Genomic DNA, 25,289 nt, shown 5'->3' on the forward strand with positions numbered 1-25,289 from the left:
TGAAAATCTCGGATTGTAGACCTTGAATGAGGAAGACGACAACATGTGTGTTGTGTCTGTTTAACGAGAAGAAGACAACACAGATTTCGAAAGTTGGTAGATATGGTCCCCGGGGTTTGGTTTGATGATGATTTCTACGCTGAATCGAAATTTATATGACAAAACCAATTTATGGTAACTACAATCTAACACCCGGATAAATATCCCATATTATTATTATTATTATTATTATTATTATTATTATTAAACATTAAAAAAATAGATACATATCGGGACTTGGTAAACGAACGCTATATATATATATATATATATATATATATATATATATATATATATATATATATATATATATATATATATATAACACATACGTTTTGATCTTGAAATCTCAACTTGTTCCATGGTTAAAAATACTTAAACTACAATTATCACACTTTAGTTTATACATGCAATGCCATTACTAAAATTTGGGTTCATGAATGATGAATAAACTTTCAAGTTTTTACCATAGAAAAGAATATAATGAGATTATACCTTCAAATATCAAACTTGATTGTGAAAACCCTTTGGTTTATCTTTTATTCTTATTTGATTGTGTTTTCACACACTGATCAAATATTGGTTCATTTATACTTAGATTTGACAAAGTTTTGATAATAAAATGACACAATAAATAGAAAATACAATTTACATTCGACACATTAGAGGTTAACCTTTAATTCTTCAACCATCAGAATCACTCAGTTAACATAGTCGATTAATAATAATAATAATAATAATTATTATTATTATTATTATTATTATAATAATAAAACAATTAGTCCATCTAGCTAATTATGGTAACTAAAATGTCAAAGTGCCAACTAACAAGTGTTTCAATAATAAATAATATATCATCAATAAAAATTATATATATATATATATATATATATATATATATATATATATATATAAAGAGAGAGAGAGAGAGAGCGAGAGAGAGAAATGATCATTTGAGAACTCAAAGTTTCCCGAGAACCCGAGAACTAAACAATGACCGTTAGATTAAAATAATAGAGGGTTAGGATGTTTTGTGGTATTTTTGTAAATATGTGAAAATAAGAATGGACGGGGGCATCTTATTGAAAAGACTCAGGGGTATTTTAGGGATAGTGTGATTGATTCTCCTTTATCAGATTTAATCACGTCAACTCTGCCTCTCTCTCTCTATCTCTCTCTCTCTCTACACCTTCATCGTTGATTGTTAGATGAAACCACCGTCTGAAATCCATGGCCGCCTCCGGTAATCGTCACCCCCATCAACTGATCTCCTTCCTCATCGTCTCCCCCCTCTCTTTCTCCCTCACAGACACACACACACACAGGTAATCGACTAAAAAAATGCCTCTTTTCATCTCCTGTTTCCAGCGACATGATGTTTTAATCTTTTGCTCATACGAAAAGTTCTATTAATGAGCTTCTTGTTTCACCTGTTTCATGGAATTAGTGCTAAATCTGGCTCAGGCTCTGTCACGGAATCGAGAGATAAAGGAATCAATCGCTGCCTCCAATCTCCAAATCACATACGGTAAATCCAAGAATCAACGATCGGACCTTAGAATACATGGATGCCTCCGCCATCACCGATTTATGAAGGTATGGATCCGTATTCCCAACGATTTTTTGATATCCGATGAATAACGACTTCCAATCACACTCAACGAGTCAAAGAATCTGATATATGTATGATTATTCGAAATTGATTGTCGACAGAGCTATGCTACCGAAGTACAACAACCATGCTTTCACCGCCTTGTTCGAAATTGATTGTCTACTACCTTCCATCCTCAAGTATATCTCTTGTTAATTTTACTATTTGAATATGTGTGTGTATGTTTCTTATTTCTCAGGGAGCAATTGTTTCAAATTATCCATGGGATGGGACCGATGAAAGAAAGTAAGTTCCAAATAAATTAATGTTCATTTTGAACTTTTTTTTATGAAAATGCTCACATTCTAATAAACATCTTTCTACTGCACTTATGTTTGTTTGCATTTTAAGACTTGAAGGTTTAGTTAAATGCTTCAGCAACTTAATTTGAACCTTGAGATTGAAAATATGATATATAGATTATATTGTAGTATGCTGACATTGGTTTTTCTAGTATTTCAGCAAAAGTTACTATGCATGTCCTGATGATGTAACTTTCAAATACATGGCAAATTTGTATAGTGACTCTCACTTTAACATGTCTCAAGGCAGTGAATTTGAAGAAGGAATAACTAATGGGGGCCAATAGTATTCTTATATTTAAAATGTATAATGTTCCAAACTTTTTGACATTTGAAAACCTGAAATTTAGAAAGTTTCATTTGAATTCATAAGCTTTCAATTGGATTTTGTGATGTAAATTTTCAAAACCAATATGAATGATTGGTGCAGGTATCCCATATATGGAGGCATGCAAGACTGGAACTACATATTTCCTGATTATTTTGAATTGACTTTGGAGATCAGTGACAATAGTGGCTTCCTGCTAATGAGGTGAGCTTCATCTATTAAACTTATTGACCAATGCAATTTGTTCGAAGAAAAAAAAGCATTTCTTCATGTGAATTTGGGTTCCCCTAGCAAACAAACGACAACTTAATTTTGTAAAACTTTGACAACAAGGGACACGAGCACTCATGGTGGATTTTCAGTTCCTTGTCATGCAGTTGAGAAAGTGATTCCTTCATTGGTAGCCTAATTCTTCAACAGATTGTGTTTCATTAAGGTTTAATTTTGACCAATTTTTACTAATTTGATTATGTTTGTGGAAAATTTAGAACTTTTCACAACAAACTCCGGCTCAAGAATTAATCTTGAGGGATTTACATGACAATGAATGGAAATTTAGACATATATTTCGTGGTATACTTCCAGATTTTTTCGTTTCATAAATATTTTATGATACTTTTTACTTAATGAACTTATAAAGAAAGTTGAGAAAAAGAAATGAGGCTTTCCCCGTTAACTCCTAACGGTTTTACAAACTTACAAGAGTTACATAGATTCGTGACTTGCGTTTTGCATAAAAACCTATCTATTTTGTCGTTTAGTTTCAGTAATTCTCGAATAATCTTTCAATAATACCTCTAAGCCATTTGTTTTTACAGAGTTTGGTACTATTTTAGTACTATTTTAATAATCAATTACAAATCATATGTGATTTGTGTGAATTGGCATACTATTTTAATAATAAATTGAAAGCAAGACTATAAGTGTGCACTGATTCCCATGTAAATCACATGTAATTCACATATGAATCACATGTAATTCACATGTAAATCACATATGAATTACATGTGATTCACATGTAAATCACATGTAATTCACATATGAATCACATATGAATTACATGTGATTCACATGTAATTCACAAGTGAATCACATATAAATTACATGTGATTTACATGTAAATAACATGTAATTCACATATGAATTACCTGTGATTCACATGTAATTCACATATGATTCATTTGTGATTCACATGTAAATTACAAGTGAATCACATATGAATTACATGTGATTCACATGTAAATAACATGTAATTCATATATGAATTACATGTGATTCACATGTAATTCACATATGATTCATTTGTGATTCACATGTAAATTACAAGTGAATCATATTTGCATTACATGTGATTCACAAGTGAATCACATATGAATTATATGTGATTCACATGTAAATTACAAGTGAATCACATTTGAATTACATGTGATTCACAAGTGAATCACATATGAATTATATGCGATTCACATGTAAATCACATGTAATTCACATATTAATCACATGTAAATCACAAATGAATCACATATCAATTACATGTGATTCACATGTAAATATCAAGTGAATAACATATGAATTAAATGTGATTCACATGTAAATCACAAGTGAATCACATATGAATTGCGTCTATATGCACACATGCATTTTGTGCGAGTGTTCTTCGTTAACTATTTTTTAAAATTTTATTGTGAATTTCACATTTGAATCTTAAAAGATACAATCACATGTGAATATTAAATTATATAATCACATGTGAATCTTACATGATATAATTACATGTGAATCATTACATGATATATACATGTGCATTTTTGTTAGTGTTCTTGTATTAATCATTTTTTTTAATTTTCTTGTAGATTTTGAAGAATTCGTGGAAAATATTGAAGAGGTGAAAAATAATAAATTGAAGAAAATATGGAAATCTTGATATGAAGAAATGATAACATTGTGAATCTTTGTAGTTTTTTTTATTTTTTTATTTTTATATTTTATTTGTATCGAATAAAATACTTGTACTATTATGTTTATAGATTATTTAATAAAAATGAGATTTTTTATGATTTACTTATGAATATTATAATAATAGAAATATGCATATATGCACTTGAAAAAATATGCATATATGCACGTACAACATTGATTCTTTTTGTTAAAAAAATTAGAGTTTTTTGTTTTAAGTATTCTAGTGTTTTTTTTAATTTACTGATTTTTAAAATTTCTTTTTTTTTAAATGTAGTTTTTTAAAAAAAAGTGCATTTTTTTAAAAAAATAAAAATTGCAATTTTTTTTGAAAAAAAAAATATAGTTTTTGAAAAAAAATTGCAGATTTTTTTTGAAAAAATTGCAATCTAAAAAAAAATCAATTTTTTTTTAAAAATTCATGTTTTCTGAAAAAAAAATTTAAAAATCCATTTTTTTTAAAAAAATCGAAAATTATTTAAAAACAAAATTGATTTATTATATTAATTTTTAAAACTTTCTATTAATATTTCCAATAACAAAAAAAATTAAACATTAAATGAGATCGGTAAGATGACGATCATGCTCTTAATGAGTTAGTTTTGATCTAACGCTCTACTTTTAGTTCTCAGGTTCTCGGGAAACTATGAGTTCTCACGAATCTCACCCTATATATATATATATATATATATATATATATATATATATATATATATATATATATATATATATATATATATATATATATATATATATATATATATATAGGGAAGGGTTATGTGGAAAACAAAAAAACCCTAAAAATCATAAAAATGCATAAAAAAATACTTAGACATCATAAATCTTTTTTTTTGTATTTATATACCAAAAAATCGCAGGTTTTTTTAGAAATTCGCTGAAAAAAAAATCGATTTTTTTTATTATTTTTATTTTTTATTTATTTTTGGTTTTTTTAAAAAAAATTCAACGAAAATACATAAAAAGCTGCGAAAATTCATAATATAAAATCAAAAAAATAGATTTGTGATGTCTAAGTGTTTTTTTATGCATTTTTATGATTTTTAGGGTTTCTTGTTTTACATAGAACCTAAACATATATATATATATATATATATATATATATATATATATATATATATATATATATATATATATATATATATATATATATATATATATGTATATATAAAAGTCTTCCTCCCACTCACACTATAGAGGATTATAGAGATGAATTTGTTAATACCAACCATATGAACATAATATGGTTTATTTATTTTTATTTTTTTTTCAGATTCCAATTGGGTTTGATTCATGGAAGGGTTACTCATATTGTTTGACATGCACATGGAAGTGATGCAGGGAATATGTTGGTGCAATGCAAGATGAACATGTTAGTGGGCTTCAACTAAAGGGTAACAAAGTTTTAACTAATTAGTTACAGAGATTATACCGTAAAAATAACCATTTTAACCAGATCATATTTTCAATAGCAAGAAGTGACCATTTTCATCGGAAAAAGACTTTTTGACAACAAATGTGACCATTTTGACATCTAAGATGACCTTTTGTATGTTATTTGTATATGTTACTTATTTTTATAAAATGATTAATCAGAGCGATAGAAAAAAAATCTAGATATCCTAATTCATATCTATCTGCAACCGAAATTTTGGATATCAAAAAATTCGGATACAAATTCGGATATCAATGTCCATTATCATAATTTTTTGAATATCCAAAATTTCGAAAGTATGGTTTTGAACACCATTATCTTAAAAGGAGTGATAAAAGAACCTTTCATAGTCTAACGTTTTTAATAAGAAAAAAAATTAAGCTACAATACCGTAGAGAAAAAAAAGAACATAATTTTGTAGTAAATAAATAAATAAATAATATTGCTAGTTTTTGCATCTAAAAAAATGACGTTTATATAAAATCGATTTCCAAAAATAAAATCGACAATAATTATATTCCATTTTAAATTTGAGTATATTTGTTAAGTTTTGTATGATTTTAAATATTTTTGGTGGGGATTTCGACAATTATTATATTCATTTTTAAATTTTTGAGTATATTTGTTAAGTTTTGTATGATTTTAAATATTTTTTGTATGGATTTTGACAGTTATTACATTCATTTTTAAATTTTCAAGTATATTTGTCAATGTTAGTATTCATGGTAAGATTTTAATTTGATTAATTTTGGAATTATTATAAATATCCAAAAATACATCATTTTCAATTCTATAATAGTTAACTTCGTTCACTTTATATCTCCAAGATGGGTCGTAAGTGTTTATTATTATTATTATTATTATTATTATTATTACACTAAAACAAAATTAGATGATTTTGGAAATATTTTATTATAAATAGGGGGAGTATAATAAATATGAAGCTATATATAACCGACCGAACACGCCATCAGATTGTGAAAACTGTCTATGCGATAAAGAGAAAATATATAATATTTGTTTCTCGGGTGAAATTGGTTCATTTGGATTCAAGTATGTTTTTTTCTAGAAAATTATAATACTTGTAGTGATATTAAAATAACTAAATCAATACGTTTTAATAGTTTTATCTTATTTTCAGTGAACATTTTGATATCAACCAAATTAAGCAACGTAGAGTTCCAACCGAGGATGCCGGAAGCATTTAACATCATAAATACGCCTAGAAGAATTTTTAATTCCGTGTGAGACATTTGGTGGTGTTTTTTTTTGAAGTTTTGACAACTTTTACTAGTGCGTTGTTTTTATAGTTGATCTACATTAATGTTAGACATATTGTGATGAATTTTTTCATGTGTGGTTTATTTTTCTTGTGTTGGCTTATGAATTGATATATAATAATTTTTGGATATCTATGGAATTTTTTTAACTATGTATTTCTTTCTTCTATTGTGTTTTTGGATTACAAGTTTTTAGTATAGTTGGTTATTTATAAAGGGTTGTGTTGCTTTCTGAAAAACTAAAAAAATTAATGTTAAAATAATTCTTGATGATTTTTCTAACAACAAATTAGTTTCATGTGAGAATCTTTTGTTGAATTAATGAGCATGTATACAGCTGTTAATGTTCAGATCGGATATATGAAAAGTTTGTACTTTTAAAATTGTTAACGTTCATCTCATCACATCACACAATGCTTTAAGCTTTTGGTATCGTACAATTGTTTCTTGTATTTTTTAGAGTATATTATTTATTGCACTTTTATTCGTGTGAAACACACATACATGACTACTAAATCACATGGTATACATTACAAAATGTTATATTCTTGATGATATAATATGTGCTTATCTTAACATTTCCATTATAGTGTGCAATGAGGACCGTAGATAAGGGAAACGGAAACTGTGATGATTCCCAAACCCGATAGATATAGAAAATGAAATCTGTGATGATTCCGAAAGAAACTCTTTGCCGTCCGGCGCTTAGCGCGGGTAAACGACTAGTATATATAAAACGAGGATTGTGTTTCTAATAGCAATTCCGTTTCTTGTGTTACCAATCTTACCGATCCTGTTCCCGCCTCTTAGAACTGTAATTAATTGATTTTCCCGTGAAAACTGATCTTCTATTATGTGAAAATATATATACATGGATACAATAGAAAAGGGCCAATGGGCCGAGCATATACCAATACAACATAATAATAATAATAATAATAATAATAATAATAATAATAATAATAAGCCCTGCTAACATCCCCCCGCAGTGAGAACGGGAGGAGAATCTCGAACGTTCAAGCTGGATCTAAAATCGAGAAATAATGTAGAAGGTAGACTCTTCGTAAATATATCAGCATATTGAGACGAGGAGGGAACATGAAGAACACGAACATGTCCAGTATCAACCTTGTCTCTCACAAAATGAAGATCAATTTCTATGTGCTTGGTCCGTTGATGTTGAACCGGATTAGAGGACATGAATACCGCGCTGACATTGTCACAATAAACAATAGTAGCCCGATGAGGAGAATAATGAAGCTCTAGTAAAAGATTACGAATCCAACATGTCTCTGCAACAGCATTTGCTACACCCCGATATTCAGCTTCTGCACTAGATCGTGATGTCGTGTTCTGGCGTTTGGAAGACTAGGAGATCAGATTCTGCCCAAGAAAGACACAATAACCTGATGTGGAACGTCGAGTAACCGGGCAGCCACCCCAGTCAGCATCAGAGTAGGCAAACAGATCACGACTGGGCGAGGAAAATAGTTGAAGACCATGAGCTGTAGTGCCACGAATATAGCGCAATATGCGCTTGAGAGCAGTAAAATGTGGTTCACGGGGATCATGCATGTAAAGACAAATCTGTTGAACTGCATATGTAATATCTGGCTCGTAAACGTAAGGTATTGAAGAGCTCCTGCAATGCTACGGTATAATGTGGGATCATCAATGGGAGGACCAGACCCATCAAGTTTGGAGGATATATCTGTTGGAGTACGAGCAGGTTTGCGGTTGAGAATAGAAGCACGTTCAAGAATTTCAGTGGCATATTTTTGTTGAGATAAAAATAGTCTAGTGGTGGACCGAACAGCTGAAATACCCAAAAAATAGTGAAGATCAACAAGATCTGTCATGGAGAACTCAACACTCAACAAGGAAATAATGTGAGTCAGCAGCCGTGAAGAAGAGCCTGTACGAACAATGTCATCCACGTATAATAAAATATATGCCATAGAATCGTCATGTCTGTATATGAATAAGGATGAGTCACACCTGCTATGAACAAAACCAATCCGTGAGAGAAACATAGCAAACCGTTGAAACCAAGCTCGAGGAGCTTGTTTGAGGCCGTACAAGGATCTCTATAAGAGACAAACATGATCAGGTCTGGAGGGATCGCGAAAACCTGGAGGTTGCTGCATATAGACAGTTTCCTGCAAGTGGCCATGCAGAAATGCATTTTTCACATCAAGTTGGCGAATGGGCCAGTCATGTGTGATAGCAATGCTCAGAACCGTATGTATAGTGGTCGGCTTAACCACTGGGCTAAAAGTCTCATCACAGTTGATACCGGGCCTTTGGCTTCTTCCATTAGCCACAAGCCGAGCTTTATAACGAGACAAGGAACCATTCGCATTTAATTTCTTCTTAAACAGCCAAATACAATTTATAATGTTAGCCGCAGGTGGACGCGGAACATGTACCCAAGTTTTGTTTGAGATAAGAGCAATATATTCTTCCGTCATAGCATTAAGCCAGTTGGGATCATTAAATGTCTGTAAATAATTTTTAGGGATCGGAGAGATAGAGTCAACGTGAAGATTGAGCATTCGAATGGGTTTAACAATCCCCATTTTTGACCTAGTGATCATGGGGTGTTGAGATTGAATGTGAATGGTACCTGAAGATACATCGAATGAAGAAGATGGAGAAGATGTATGTGGGCCGGTCAAGGAAGAACTAGATGAAGATGAGCTCGTTGGGCTGTTTTGCACTGAAGGCTCTGTAGAACTAGGCTGACCCGTAGATGTAGCTGGAGAATGGTGAACCGATGAATGAAAATCATCGGTGGGAGAGGGAGTTTCAAGAGGATCTCCAACAGAATTATTATGGAAGGACGTTGTGGGAAGGTCGGCATGTTCAAGGAAAGAATATGATGGAGCGACATTAGGAGTCATAGAACCAAAAGGAAAAACCGTCTCATCAAAAACTACATGACGAGAAATAATGATTTCATTTGTGTCAAGATTAAGACAACGATATCCTTTGTGGTTTGTTGGATAACCAAGGAAGATGCAAGGAGTGGATCGGGGTGATAGTTTGTGAGGAGGAACAATGTGAGGAAAACAGAGACATCCAAACACACGAAGATGATCATAGGTTGGTTGAGTTTTGTAAAGTTTATGGAAGGGTGTGTCATGACCAATGGTGGAAGATGGAAGAATGTTTATAAGATGAGCGGACATATGAAGTGCTTCAACCCAAAAAGTGGGAGGAAGACGAGCATGAAACAAAAGAGCGCGAATTCCATTGTTGAGAGTACGAATCATACATTCGGATTTACCATTTTGTTGAGATGTGTAGGGGCAAGAGAAACGTATGACGATGCCATTTTGATCAAACAACTGTTGAAATTTATGGTTGTTGTATTCACCCCCATTGTCACATTGAAGGGATTTGATATCATATTGGAACTGGTTTTTAACAAAAGCACGAAAAAGCACAAACTTATCAAACACTTCAGATTTAGAACGCAACGGATACACCCAAACATAATGAGAATAGTCATCAAGAAACAAAACATAGTATTTAATACCACTTGTACTCTCAACAGGAGAGGTCCAAACATCAGAATGCACAAGTTCAAAAGGAAAAGAGGAAACAGAATTAGACGAACTAAAAGGCAACCGTATGTGTTTGCCTTTTTGACAAGCATGACATAAACTAGAATCTTTATTGGAAGAACATGAAATAAAACCATTAGTAACAAGGTTTTTAAAAACATGGTGTCCCGGGTGCCCAAGTCGTTGATGCGAAAGAGACGGGGTAGTAGAAATAAGCGCTTGATGTGTTGGAGACGTGACAGGATAAAGATCTCCGGAGCTGTCACATTGCATGAGGATTTGTTTGGTGCGGTAATCCTTCACAGAAAATCCAAAAGGGTCAAATTCAATGGCACAAGTATTTTCACGAACAAAACGACAAACATAAATAAGGTTTTTAATAATAGAGGGGGTAATTAAAGCATTTTTAAGAATGAGAGTGCGATAAGGATTAGAGAGCGGAAGAGTAGTGTTTCCCATTTTAGTTACAGGCATAGATGATCCGTCCCCTACTAAAACGTATGAAGGAAAATTACTATTTTTTTCAAAATCGAACTGGAGAATACCTGCGTTGGAGTGAAAATGTGATGTGGCTCCAGTATCCATGTACCATTCAGTTCGACAATCTGCGATTGGGTCGGATGAAATGTGTGAAATGCTTGCTGACTTGTATATGGGCTGCTGGGCTGAGATGGACTAAAAAACTGATGTTGATGTGCACCAGACTGATGTTTTGACCCAATGTTGTTGGGCTGAAAATTGGCTGCCGATGGAGTTGGTAAAATTCCTGCCTGATGGGCTTCATTACGGGGCTGATGCACTTGAAACCACCCATAAGCTCATGCTCCTCCTCCACCACGTTGTTGTTGTTGCTGTTGACTTTGCACGTGCTGTGGACCATGAGAAAAATAGCCTCCACCATTGAAATTTCCACCGCCTTGAAAATTGTTGCGACCATTGTGGCGTCCACTGCCACGACCTCCTCGAGTGTTACGTCCGCCGCGACCCCCACGGAAACCTCCCCGATGACTGGAATTTTGATTGGATGTGGCGACAGTGAGAGCTGATTGTGAAGATGGATGATCGATATGAGTGAGGGATGCCTCTCTTCGCTCCTCTTGGAGTATCTCCTGTTCTTCAAGAACTACAATCGATCGAGCATCCCATAATGAGAGGGGAGGATCTCGATGACGGATGTTTGTCACAACATGACGGTATTTTGAAGACAGTCCGTTAATCATATACGCAACGAGGTTGGTTTCTGAAACTTTCGAATCCATGTGTTCAAGTTGGTCTGCGAGATACTTAATCTTGTTGCAATATTCTGTAATAGAAGAGTTACCAATCGAAACGTTACGGAGTTCTCGATCGATTTGAATGATCTTAGATGTTTTATTTTCACGAAAAACCTTCTCTAAGCATTCCCAAACATCGAGTGCAGTGGCTTGTTTCTTGAAAATCATGTTTAGAAGGGGGATAGAGAGGGTGCCATACATCCAAGATTGTACAGTGGAATCTGCCCGTAACCAGGCAGCTTTGGCAGCCGCTGACTATGCTGTTGACTTTTCCTTTTCTTTATCTGCCGGTGGAGTGACAGGATCAGTGGGTGGACGGAGATGATGGTCAACACCATATGCAATGTAGTGAATTTCGAAAAGCTCCCTCCAAATATCATAATTCATCTGTTCTAAATCAAGAACCAGAGGGACTGCATGTTTGATGTTGATTGTTGCAGAGATTTTGTCAGGTATATTGATTCCAGACATCGAGATATTACTAAAACATCACAAGAATGAAGAATGAACGAAGACTAAGAAGACTAAGAACACAGTCGACAGAAAAGCGGCTATCGACTAGGGTTAGATGAAGCAAGAGTGTAGGGAGATGGTTGTCACGTCTCTGATACCATGTGATTAATTGATTTTCCCGTGAAAACTGATCTTCTATTATGTGAAAATATATATACATGGATACAATAGAAAAGGGCCAATGGGCCGAGCATATACCAATACAACATAATAATAATAATAAGCCCTCCTAACAAGAACATCATATACATCTGGTAGAACATAAAAAATTGGGATCCTTTCTTTTAATGAGCTTCGAGTGGACGAACATGCTGAACATGATTTGAGTCAGGATTGCACATATATTTTGTAAAATGGAATTGTTACTAAATAACAAAACTTTTATCGAAATGATAAGGAAAAAGCATTTTGCAAATGCAAAACTAATTTGCAATTTCTTTGAGAAATACATTTACATGAGAACAAACTATTTTACAATATAAATAAATCATGAAATTGATATTTTACCAACTATATAGTTTATTTAATTACATAAAAAACGATGGTTTAAGCCAATTGGTTGTACGAAAATGCAAATTCACTAAAATATTTGTTACACAATAGCCATTTTTGTAATTGTTGATCACATAGGGATCATTTATGTCATTCCATCTATTTGAAACACAATGATTATTTACATTATTTTGTCTATTTGAAAACTACCGACCGCAATTCGCGTGAAAGAAAAACATTATAACTTGATTTAACCTAATGAACCAAGGTTACAAAGATCGAGATTTTATCTAAAACCGTTTTACGTTTTATAAGATCGTGATCATTAGATCGAAAGTACCTACCAAAATAAAATTATATTCAAATTTGATCGCAAGGTTTTTGACATTTAATAAACATTATAACTTCATTTTGATTAAGACGTCAATAGTGAAATCAACTTTAAACTTTTAAGTATGAACCATAATTTTTGTTGTTGAAAATCATACAAATTAGCAACAAAACATCTTAATTATAAAAAAAAGATCATTATGATCATCTGCAATGAAAGATATAAGATCACAAAAAAGAATATCATTAGTATGTTGTGTCTAATTCGAGATTAATTGATGAAATGATGATGCTCTATATGCCTTCTTGCAACTTGTGATGTCCGATTTCAAGCTGAATAGATGAATTGTTGAAGCTCGACTATATAATAAAAACGAAGATGTATGATCAAATCGTATTAAGATCTTAAGATTATAGTCGGGATCCTAAGATTCCAATATATATCTTGTTTCAGATAGATCCTATTGTAACGCCCGTAGATTCGGGCTAGTCAATTTAGAGATAATAGGGTCGAAAACGACTTTTCGACAAAAAGATTATTTAGAATAAATAATCTTAACCAAGTTGTAGAATATGTCTCAAGGTTTCCGTACATAGAAAGAACGCCGAAATCCGAGTTATAACGAAGAAATTATGACCCGTTGAAGTTTTACGGGAAAACCGGCACGGCACCGGGAGACGTAAATAGTGAATTTACGATAGAGCGACTTTTAGCCTTAGCAATCTAAACGAAAGTCGTAGAAAACGTTAAACCGAGAGCGTGCATAAAAAGAACGTCTAAATCTGATTTCGTATGAAGAAGTTATGATTTTTCGAAATTTCGGCTTAGCAGTGTAAACCCCGAAGTTCGAATATGAGATCGAGCGATATTTAGCCGAAACAATCTAAACGAGAATCAAAGATCTCGTCGTTAGTAGTCCAACGGTAAAAAGACAGACGAAAACGGACGTCGGATGAAGAAGTTATGATTTTATAACGAAGTTTTCCTGTCCCGGCCTACTAAAAATAATAGAATATAAATAAAGTCAAAATTAGCCGACGGAGTCTAAATGAAAGTTGTAGAGCATAATCTCACCTACGCGTGGATATAAAGAACGTCGAAAACGGAGCTCGTATGCGAAAGTTATGAATTTTTGAAGATCGTGGCACGCACACCAAAGCTTATCAGAAGCGTACGCCCCGCCTAGCGCTTAGTACGCCCAGCGTACTCCGAAATTACGCCCAGCGTAATCCCAGTTTCAGCACCCTATAAATAGATGTTGAGGGCTGCCGAATTTATTTACTCAAATCTTCCTTTCTCTCTCATTTTTGCATCGTTTTGCGTGCAAGAAATATCCCGAAGCCCCGAAGATCCCAAGAAGCAAAGTTTCCGAGCCGCGACTCTGCCCGCGTAAAGCCCGATTTTGGAGAAAACGTCCCGATTTTATCGGAAAAGATTATTTTAAGAGACGAGGTGCTGTCCGATCATCGTTTTATCAAGTAATGGCACAAGAGTATAAGTTGGTGGACTTGACGAGAGATTTTTGGATTATAGATCAGTAGTTATAAATAACTGTTGTAAGGTCTATTGTATACTGTTTATGTTTTTGGTCTGTATCGGAACATGACATCCCGAGATTTTGTTACTTAATGAAAATACATTTCTTTAAAGAAATGCTTTGATAAATTTTTATCATATTTTGTTTTGGGAACAAATTCCGCAACCGTTTTCTTTAAACGATTACTCTGATTTTAAAACAAAGCATAAACAAATCGGTCTTTTCTGGCCGGGAAATTTGGGATGTCACAGTTGGTATCAGAGCATTAGTTTAAGCGAACTATGAATTTTGTAGGAAATTTCTAGACTTAAACTTATAATGCTAAGTGGAGATCGTGAGATGAGTGTCTACCATATTTTAGACACAAGCACTAGTATATTTTAGGAAATATGCCTAAAATGCTTTTATGTGCTAAATGTTATATGATTGCCATATGTGATATTATTTGTTCGGATCTATGGTCTGTTGCCGACCGGATCTGGAAATTTTATGTGCTCAGGTTTCTAAACGTTTAATTACGATATTAGAACTGACATATAACTTTTCGGAGTAATAAGGAGGATTACGCGTCTAAATCTTCTCTATCTATATTTTCGTCTTGATGCAAGGAATGCATGCTTATGTGAAAATAACGTCATGATGAAAACTCATAGAGAGTTGAGTAAATGGAGGAAATGAAAAAGGCTTATGATAGTGAATGACACCTATCGGAAGATATCGTAAGAGTGGTGTTTTGTCGTTAGTATATGTCAAGTAGTACGTTTAGAAGAGTACGGTACGTCTGAAGTACACCTTCGATTGGCGGGATGATGGAATATTGGTGTTATTCATGAAGTTGTCCCATCGGATGAACTTTCCACCACCAACCAAGTTGAAGCATGATTGATGACTGGAGATACACATGGAAGAAATCCTAGTAGAGTCTAAGGAAACTTATATGATTATGTGGACACATTCGTATGTGTTAAATTGTTTTGTGATTTTAGGACTTGGGGACTGCGAGACAATACTTGGGACGAGTATGAGTAGGTGTGAAAGGTAGTAGATGCATATACTACCGGAAGCACAGGACTCGCACTTGGATCAGGGAAAGTCACAAGGTTACCAAGAAGCTGGTGATTGATTTCGTTTTATTCGAGTATGTCATTACCCTTGTTTCGGTAATGATTAGTGAGATGGTTGTTATTCCGACCCTAGTGGTCATATAAATTTGAGTTCGACTGCGATGAGTATGTTACGTGGTCTAGAGGACCAAGATTAGATGTAACATCTGACTTAAGTCAGAACGTTGAAATTAATGCGATCGATAGTATCGCGCTCGTTGTTGAAAGAAGTTTGCAGGAAGAAATGCTACATGCTGAAATGTGATTATATCACATTAGAATATGAAGGAAGGTATATTCCATTATGGAATTTAACTTTAAAAAGACCGAGTCTAAGCGTCGCATCGTGCGATGAGAGGTCAGTAGAGCACGACCCATCGGTCTGTTACAATAGATAAAGGAAAGTATTTATCCTAAGAAGGAGTCCACAATAAGGACTTATTTGGTAACTTGAAGGTTACGATTGAAAGTACAACATAGTACGATAAGCAGATGCAAAATTGGGCATCGTCTGCGGTCAAGAAAGCCATAGAGTTAAATACTCTTTCGAGGAAACATAGAAGTTACGGTTATTACCTAAGACGAAGAGATAGCGAATGGAATCATTATACATGTCCTATTTTTGTTGATGATTCCGGGACGTAATCATCCTAAGGGGGAGATAATTGTAACGCCCGTAGATCCGGGCTAGTCAATTTAGAGATAATAGGGTCGAAAACGACTTTTCGACAAAACGATTATTTAGAATAAATAATCTTAACCAAGTTGTAGAATATGTCTCAAGGTTTCCGTACATAGAAAGAACGCCGAAATCCGAGTTATAACGAAGAAATTATGACCCGTCGAAGTTTTACGTCAAAACCGGCACGGCACCGGGAGACGTAAATAGTGAATTTACGATAGAGCGACTTTTAGCCTTAGCAATCTAAACGAAAGTCGTAGAAAACGTAAAACCGAGAGCGTGCATAAAAAGAACGTCTAAATCTAACTTCGTATGAGGAAGTTATGATTTTTCGAAATTTCGGCTTAGCAGTGTACAGCCCGAAGTTCGAATATGAGATCGAGCGATATTTAGCCGAAACAATCTAAACGAGAATCAAATATCTCGTCGTTAGTAGTCCAACGGTAAAAAGACAGACGAAAACGGACGTCGGATGAAGAAGTTATGATTTTATAACGAAGTTTTCCTGTCCCGGCCTACTAAAAATAATATAATAAAAATAAAGTGAAAACTAGCCGACGGAGTCTAAATGAAAGTTGTAGAGTATAATCTCACTTACGCGTGGATATAAAGAACGTCGAAAACGGAGCTCGTATGCGAAAATTATGAATTTTTGAAGATCGTGGCACGCATACCAAAGCTTATCCGAAGCGTACGCCCAACGTAGCGCTTAGTACGCCCAGCATACTCCGAAATTACGCCCAGCGTAATTCCAGTTTCAGCACCCTATAAATAGATGTTGAGGGCTGCCGAATTTATTTGCTCAAATCTTCCTTTCTCTCTCATTTTTGCATCGTTTTGCGTGCAAGAAATATCCCGAAGCCCCGATATTAATCCCGAGCCCCGAAGCAAGTCCCGAAGCCCCGAAGATCCCGAGAAGCAAAGTTTCCGAGCCGAGACTCTGCCCGCGTAAAGCCCGGTTTTGGAGAAAACGTCCCGGTTTTATCGGAAAAGATTATTTTAAGAGACGAGGTGCTGTCCGATCATCGTGTTATCAAGTACTGACACAAGAGTATAAGTTGGTGGACTTGACGAGAGATTTTGGATTATAGATCAGTAGTTATAAATAATTGTTGTAAGGTCTATTTTATATTGTTTATGCTTTTGGTCTGTATCGAAACATGACATCCCGAGATTTTGTTACTTAATGAAATACATTTCTTTAAAGAAATGCTTGGATAAATTCTTATCATATTTTGTTTTGGGAACAAATTCCGCAACCGTTTTCTTTAAACGATTACTCTGATTTTAAAACAAAGCATAAACAAATCGGTCTTTTCTGGCCGAGAAATTTGGGATGTCACACCTATTGTGGTTGAGACCGTTTTCTACTTATAAAATCTTAAAATCGTAAATCGATCAAAACGAAAACTTTAACATTGATATTATGAACAATATTTAACGTTTTGCTAAATGTTGTATAGTAAAACTAACGTCTATTTTGTTAAGTCAACAATTATGTTTGACTTATCTTATTTAGCCCTTTGGTAGTTCGTTTATACAAAGAGTAAATTACACGAATGGTCCCTATGGTTTGGGTTAATTTGCACGTTTGATCCCTAACTTATTTTTTTAACCCGGAAGGTCCCTACTATTTGTTTTTGTTATGCGCTTGGTCCCTACTGTTTGTTTTTGTTACACGCTTGGTCCCTGTCTTACCTAAAAAGACTATTATTTAAATAGAGAAAAACGGTGGAGTATGTATGGTAATGTGAAGGGTGAGGTTGAGGGTGTGTTTATTTAAATAAATTAAAAAAAAAATCAAGGAAAAACAGTATTTTTAGGTAAGACAGGGACCAAGCGCGTAACAAAAACAAATAGTAGGGACCTTCCGAGTTAAAAAAATAAGTTAGGGACCAAACGCGCAAATTACCCTAAACCATGGGACCATTCATGTAATTTACTCTTATACAAATAAAAACTTAATAATTCCAAAGAATAAACCCTAAAAAGTAGTAGACCAAGAAGCATGTAGAAGCAAATGTCCTATCATTCCCGCTAAAACTCCCAACTCATGTCTGCACCAGAGAACATCGACTCTCTTCGCCTTCAACAAGCCCTAGCTTCATGTTCTCAAGTAATTCATCCCTCTATATCTCGACAATTACTACATCTTTTTCTATTTATATACATAATTACAATTGCTGTATGATAGTTACCAATATGATCATGGTATTCTTTGATAGTCGATCGCGAATGGGGACTTTAAGCAATCACAAGAATCCATATCGGAGCTTGTTCATTTTCTCGATTCAGTATCGGATTTTATCTCATCGGGGACGAACGATGAAGAAGGAGCAGAGAACTCGGCGTTTGAGGTTCTTTCAGAAATTTATCACTACTTAATTTCACCTTCACTTGACCAGGTATTAAGTTATTTATTACTTCAACGAGCATAATTTACTCTTTCGCAAGCTTATAAGTATCTAAATACCATCACAGCATTTTTTCGAATCTGATAATCTGTTTCCGAACTTCTTTTAGAGTTTTCTCTTCATATTAGTAGTTTATAAGCCCCAACATTAATGCTACGTTTTTGGTGATACCTATACCTTTTTTCTTAGGCCATTACAGATGCATTAGCGTTTGAGCTTCCTAAGGCTGTAGCCAAGTTTGCTTGTGGGTCTACGAGGTGTTTTGAGAATGCTGAAAGGATCATTAATCATTTCGTGGAGGTTTGTAGCCCACGAGATATGGTTTCTATTCTTTGTGAGGTATGTTGTTTTTAACTTTTTATGTGTGTAGGATTTGATAAAGATCTATCAACTATGTTTGTACACATGATCTCAAAATATATACAAAATTCATAAATTATATGAACATGCTTGATCCTAGCCTACTACTTCCTTGGTGAGATGTTGATTTACTCCATTGTTAATGTTATGTGCTATTTCAACAGGCTATGACTTCTCCAAGCGATGGCTTTAACAATTCCTTCTATTTTACACCACTATTAGGAGCTCTTGCAAAAGGTAGTGTTTGCTGTTTCGTTTTCATCCTTTTTTACTTCTAGCTGATTACTATATAAGTTTTGAATGTCGATTTTTTGAAATTGTATAATTATAACTTCATGAACTCCACTTATATGTTCTTATCTACCCTAGTTAAGTCAAGATAAACGAGTAAGTTGCAGGATACATGAGGAGGATGAATGGTAGGGCTCTTGTGAGCATATATTTGGCTATTCCTGTGAAAATTGATCCAATTTTGTTCTTCTTGGAACATAATTCTCTTACTCTTACCTATATCATGCTTTGAAACTAAGATTTACCAGTTTTATATTCATTTTTCTTTATTCCCAGTTTTTGAGGTCCTCAAGAGAAGACCATTTGAGCAAGTAAAAGCAGCCCTTCCCGTTGTCCTGAAGGTTCTAGAAGTCATCTTATCAGATCCAGAAGAAGATGAAGATATGGATTTAATCAATAAAGCAATATTAATCGCCAATTCTCTTAACACAATCTGCATAAAACTAGTCAGTGGCACACTTGTAATTATGTCTAAGTTGTCTTACTCTTAAGTTTCTTCACTTCCCATCAAATCCCTGTTATTTTATGCAACAGGATCACAAAGATGAGAAGCTTTTTGCTTTATTTGGCTTGTATGTCTTGCAAATTACGGTAATACCCCTCATGCCTAGAATGAGATGATTAATTGTTATTTTTTTTATTCTCATCTTACCTTCTTTATAAAATGCAGGCTCTTATTTCAAATAGTGTGGGATCAGAAACTTCTAGATGGTCTCCCATTATGTTACAGTTATCACACTTCCTTCACTACTGTGGTTTCACATATCTTGATCTAATAACTGGACATGAAGTGGGAATGGCTGTTGACCTTATTTCTCAAGGTAAAAATTCTGGTTTGACCATAAAAAGTTCAGTTTTGACTTTTGACCTTGTTTCCTCATACCTTTGTTCCTTTTTGATGCATGTATAGGTGATGAAGATGATTATATGAGATGCTTTTCGTATGTCAATTGTGGAGCAGCTATTACAGGTGACTTGATACATGTATTTTTTTCCACTTTCCGGATTTACCCTCATCTGAAATCACTGGTTTCCAAAACCAGTACTTAGGCTGCGTTTTGTTACTTTCTTACATGTGACATGATTATACTAAAAGAGATATCTAGGGCTATTTTCCATGATGAGGACGAGGGCATTTTCGTCTTTTGCATAACAAGGCTGGCTGTACTGTTCTGTTATGTCTTGTCCTGTGTAACAAATGGGACCCACTAAGATGATGTCTGATTTTATTCTTTTATATATATGTACACACAGTACTTTGGAGAGACCTTTCTAATGAAGCTTCCAAAGAAGATTTGGAGGCAGCAGTCAAAGTCAAAGTCAAACTTTGTAGCAATCGAATAGAAAGATGGGAAGCAGTTGGCATATTGAAGCATGTTTATGCTTCTTCTAATCTTCCATGGGCACTGAAGAGACATGCCATTGACTTTCTATTTTGCATTATGGAAGCCATTGACTCTCAGGATCCTGATGAACCCTTGGATTATTCGGTCTACATGCCTAGTCTCTATGCTGCATTACAGGTAATCCCACCCCTTTTCTCAGGTAATTGTGATATTATCTACTAAACACTGTCTAAAAGTCTAATTTTTAAATGTTCAGGCTATTCAAAAGGTGATTGTATATGCTTCAGATCCACTGCTGAGGAAAAAAGCTTTTGATACTTTCAAAATGGTAAGTAACTTTGTTTTTTTTTTTTTGTTTTTTGGAATCATAAGGGTAAAACGGTCATTTTTCTGGTTTGACTCTTGCTTTGTAAATGGATGATGTCAGGTGCTTGCAGATGTTCCAGCTTCTTTAAGATTTGACATCTTGATGGCTTTAATAAAAAACAGCGATTTATCCTCCATGGTAAAAAAGCATGATTTATGAATTATGATGATGAGTTAATTTGAAATGATGAAATTTGTTGAACAGATTGCAATTCTTCTTGGTTGTGTCAAAGAAGAAATGTACAAGGAGTATCCAAAAAAGATTTCAGGACAAAATAGAGATGCAAAAGAAGAAAATAAAGCTGTTCAAAGTACATTGTCATTTTGGACAGTTAGTGTTCTTGATTGTGTGGAGTTTGTCTTAAAGCCACCAAAGGGTGGGCCCCCTTCTCTCCCTGAATTCACCGATGCTGTAACTCTCTTCCCTTTTATCCCTTTCATCCAAAAATATAAACTGTATTTTTTTTTTTTTCGCGGGGGGACTAAACTTGTGTAATGCCGAAAGTGTAAGGAACAAACCTGTAAATATACAGAAGTCATGTGGCGAAAGCGGTAAAAACCAAAAAAGTGTAGGGACGAAACATGGCAATATAATGCGGGGGCGTGGGGGTGTAATCTGCAAGTTTTCTATTAGACGGGGACTATTTTTGTAATTTTTTTAAACATACGGACCGATTTGTAAAAAAAACACAAGGACATTTTCTGTAAATTATGGAGACAAATTTTGTAATTTATTTTCTATACGGGGGCCAAACATGCCAACATATAAAAATCTAAAACAAATGGACTGATTTTGTAAAAAAAATGACAGGGACCTTTTCTGTAAATTACAAAATTACAGGGACTAAATCTGTCAAAATCCAAAACAGTTGTGTCAAAACTCTAAAACTAAAAACCTTTGTGGCAAAACTCCTAAAGTGGAAATGTAGGACTTTCTAATTAATATAAAGTATGCTACTATGAGTATCTTTAGTAAGAAAATATAGATAAATGAGAGTTGTTGATTTTTGATAGGTGTTATCAGCACTTAATCTCTACAGATTCATATTGATCACTGAGTCATCAGGGAAAACAAACTACACGGAAGTGTTGTTGAAGAACAAGTTGCAGAAGGTGTACAGAGAATGGCTTGAACCATTAAGAAGTTTGGTCTCTGGTGTAAGTGCTGGGGACAACGATGGTCAACTGGCAATTGCTCTTAATCCTCTAGAGTTTGTTTTATATCGATGTATTGAACTAGTTGAAGAGAATCTCAAGCATACTACTTAGGCCCACTTCATGTATGCTCATGTTGTATTTTACTGTGTTTGAATTGCATTGGATTGAGATGATGAGATGTCAACAATTGTTATTTTAATACCCACCAGCTAAAAAGGTAGGATTATACTAACTCTCTTCATCTCTTGTATTGCATCAAAAGAGTTGAATGCGATTGTATGAATCATCCTTGAAAATAGACTGTTTGATGATAGACCCGAATTTAAAATTTTATAATTACGTAGAATTTTGAGTTTTTATAATTACATAGAATCTTGAATTTTCTGTTTCTTGAAATATTAAATTTTTTGTGTTTTCATTTGTTTTGTATATAATTTTTCAATCTATAATTATTTAGGTATCATGGGGGTTAGCACTGTTTTTTTGGAAAGTAACTATTTCATTTGTATTTAAGTTGCCAACGAATGCATTTTACTTTTTAAAAGGGTAATATGTATGCTTACCTCCATCTCAAGTCGAATATGTCTAACTCTTTTGGCTTAAAATTTCAGTTACGTTACGAATTTGGTTTGAACAATAAATGTTATTACGTATTCGTTCCAAATTTAGTTATTTTACAAATTATTTTTTCTCTAATTTTTTAAAGAAATTTTTAGATTTTTTAACAACACCTTTTGAGATTTATTCTTAATTGCTTGTTTATATAGTTTTTTTTTTTAAATAATTTGTCACAACTTTTTTAAGAAGAATTTACAAAGGTTGTCAAAATCGTGATCTTGATTGTAGGATCGTACGTATTCGTTCCAAATTTAGTTTATTTTACAAATTATTTTTTCTCTAATTTTTTAAAGAAAATTTTAGATTTTTTAACAACACCTTTTGAGATTTATTCTTAATTGCTTGTTTATATAGTTTTTTTTATAAATAATTTGTCACAACTTTTTTAAGAAGATTTTACAAAGGTTGTCAAAATCGTGATATTGATTGTAGGATCGTACGATCCTGGGTCATATTTCTTTTTGCTGCAAAACCCTCTCGCGTACCGGTGCGACGGAGAAATGCAATATTCATATGTGAATATAAATGTAAGACCGGTGAGAGTGGGAAGAAAAACTTGACAAAAGTGAGGTGGATGGTGACATGGAGCTTGGCAACTCGGGGAACAGCACCCCCTCACCTCGGCATGTCGAGGTTTTTGGTGGAACACGGCAGAACTTCACCGAGTTCTTCTCTTCGGAAAATGAAGAAGATGACATGGAGGGGGTGGTGGCTTCGACAGTCTCAGCACCACTCTGAGAAGCCTAAGTATGTTCTCATGTTTAGCACCCCTGCCACCGCAACCACCGTTAACTCTGCCATCGTCACCATTTCCGCCATCAACCACCATATTCATATATGAATAATCACTTGAGAATAAACAAATATTTATTCATATATGAATATACTTATATATTCATATGTGAATATAAATGTAATCTCGTGTTTACAACCCCTACTACCGCAACCATCATTGCCACAACCACCACTACCCCTACCACTGCCACTACCTCCACTACCAAACGCCATATTCATATATGAATAATCACGTGTGAATAGGCACATACTTATATATATATATATATATATATATATATATATATATATATATATATATATATATATATATATATTCATTTATGAATATATGAATATGAATATTACTCCCAAAATTATTAGCTCTAACTTTATATAGTAAAATGACAGCTTTGTCATTACTTTGCATTTAATATTTCATTAAATGTTTAGTTGGTTAAGTAATAATTAGGGGGTATTTTGGTAAAAATGTTATTTATATTTAGAAGTGGACTATTATTTTGGGACAAACCAAAAAAGAAAGAAGAACTATAATTTTGGGACGGAGGGAGTATCTGTTCTATCGTCCCGGTACACTGGAGCGCTTAAGTGGCATATTTGAAATATACGAGAATATACTTACCTTTATATTCACATATGAATATTACATTCCTCCGTCGTGCCGGTACGCGGGAGGGTTTTGCGGCAAAAAAATATGTGATCCAGATTTGTTCTCGATTTCATAATTGTTTTCATTTGAATCTTCTTATACATATATATATATATATATATATATATATATATATATATTGAAAAAAATGAATTTACCATTTTATGTCATTTACCCTTCACTAGTTTACCGTTTATTAGTATGTGTTGTGAATTGTGACTAATGTTTTGAAGTTTACCCTTCACTAATGTTTTGAACGGAAAACTAAATATTTGAGATATTTTTCATGTTTTAAAATAATAAGTTAAAATTATGTTTTATTTTAGATCCCGATCTTGCAAATCCAAAAACGGTCCTATGTTGGATCTCGATCTCGACAACCTTGGAATTTACTACTTGTTAAAATTACTTGCCAAAAGTTATATATATATATATATATATATATATATATATATATATATATATATATATATATATATATATATATACACACACACACACACGTTTTTAGTACAACTTTTAGACAAATGTATTTTGTTATTATTTTAAAAATGTTACAACCTTTTTCACATTTTTACTAAATTTTTATAAGTTTTTTTTATTTTTTGTTTTTTTATTTATCAAACAAGAAACAAAATCAAAGTTATGCATGAAGAAATTTTAACCATGCTCTAATACCACATGTTGAGATTAAAACATAATCATAAGATCTATTAAACATAAACTTGAAAAGACTTAAACGTAATGAAGAACACTTACTTAGAGAATATGATATCCCCTTG

General features: G+C 33.5%; 3 protein-coding genes across 7 annotated transcripts; 2 read left to right on the top strand and 1 right to left on the bottom strand.

The window, feature by feature from the left end:
• Positions 1-1,202: 1,202 nt before the first annotated feature.
• LOC145121833 (uncharacterized) lies at positions 1,203-4,377 on the top strand. 3 transcript variants are annotated; one of them, XR_013714603.1, is made up of 4 exons: positions 1,203-1,635; positions 1,753-1,936; positions 2,423-2,524; positions 4,174-4,377. XR_013714603.1 is itself a non-coding variant. In XM_079057531.1 (4 exons), exons 1-4 carry the CDS (start codon positions 1,477-1,479, stop codon positions 4,178-4,180), a joined length of 315 nt encoding a protein of 104 aa, XP_078913657.1. In that variant the 5' UTR covers positions 1,203-1,476; the 3' UTR covers positions 4,181-4,377. The 3 variants fall into 3 exon arrangements, 2 of the variants coding, with proteins under 2 accessions (XP_078913657.1, XP_078913656.1); XM_079057531.1 differs by having other exon boundaries at positions 1,890-1,936; XM_079057530.1 differs by lacking the exon at positions 4,174-4,377 and adding an exon at positions 2,654-2,885 and having other exon boundaries at positions 1,890-1,936.
• A 7,019-nt stretch (positions 4,378-11,396) lies between these two features.
• On the bottom strand, positions 11,397-12,020 carry LOC145122514 (uncharacterized). Its single transcript, XM_079058109.1, has one exon. The coding sequence runs from the start codon at positions 12,018-12,020 to the stop codon at positions 11,397-11,399; it is 624 nt and encodes a 207-aa protein (XP_078914235.1).
• A 6,485-nt stretch (positions 12,021-18,505) lies between these two features.
• On the top strand, positions 18,506-22,741 carry ALF4 (aberrant root formation protein). Of its 3 annotated transcripts, none has more exons than XM_079056347.1 (13): positions 18,506-18,626; positions 18,736-18,915; positions 19,114-19,263; positions 19,449-19,521; positions 19,852-20,021; positions 20,110-20,166; positions 20,246-20,396; positions 20,486-20,545; positions 20,830-21,098; positions 21,178-21,249; positions 21,349-21,426; positions 21,493-21,699; positions 22,302-22,741. In XM_079056347.1, exons 1-13 carry the CDS (start codon positions 18,564-18,566, stop codon positions 22,554-22,556), a joined length of 1,785 nt encoding a protein of 594 aa, XP_078912473.1. In that variant the 5' UTR covers positions 18,506-18,563; the 3' UTR covers positions 22,557-22,741. The 3 variants fall into 3 exon arrangements, with proteins under 3 accessions (XP_078912473.1, XP_078912474.1, XP_078912475.1); XM_079056348.1 differs by having other exon boundaries at positions 22,354-22,519; XM_079056349.1 differs by having other exon boundaries at positions 21,493-21,664; positions 22,302-22,447.
• The last annotated feature ends 2,548 nt before the right edge of the window (positions 22,742-25,289 follow it).

The sequence above is a fragment of the Lactuca virosa genome, chromosome 6 (assembly GCF_052849685.1).
Source record: "Lactuca virosa cultivar CGN04683 chromosome 6, Lactuca_virosa_CGN04683_v6, whole genome shotgun sequence".
NCBI lineage: Eukaryota > Viridiplantae > Streptophyta > Magnoliopsida > Asterales > Asteraceae > Lactuca > Lactuca virosa.

Bases quoted from the DNA above. Each gene is read 5' to 3' on its own strand.
- LOC145121833 (XM_079057530.1), top strand. From the start codon at position 1,477: ATGGAATTAGTGCTAAATCTGGCTCAGGCTCTGTCACGGAATCGAGAG. The intron at 1,636-1,889 runs GTATGGATCCGT...CTTATTTCTCAG, and splicing joins GCCATCACCGATTTATGAAG to GGAGCAATTGTTTCAAATTA. The intron at 2,525-2,653 runs GTGAGCTTCATC...TTTGACAACAAG, and splicing joins AGTGGCTTCCTGCTAATGAG to GGACACGAGCACTCATGGTG.
- LOC145122514 (XM_079058109.1), bottom strand. From the start codon at position 12,020: ATGATTTTCAAGAAACAAGCCACTGCACTCGATGTTTGGGAATGCTTA.
- ALF4 (XM_079056347.1), top strand. From the start codon at position 18,564: ATGTCTGCACCAGAGAACATCGACTCTCTTCGCCTTCAACAAGCCCTA. The intron at 20,022-20,109 runs GTCAGTGGCACA...TTTATGCAACAG, and splicing joins ACACAATCTGCATAAAACTA to GATCACAAAGATGAGAAGCT. The intron at 21,099-21,177 runs GTAATCCCACCC...TTAAATGTTCAG, and splicing joins GTCTCTATGCTGCATTACAG to GCTATTCAAAAGGTGATTGT.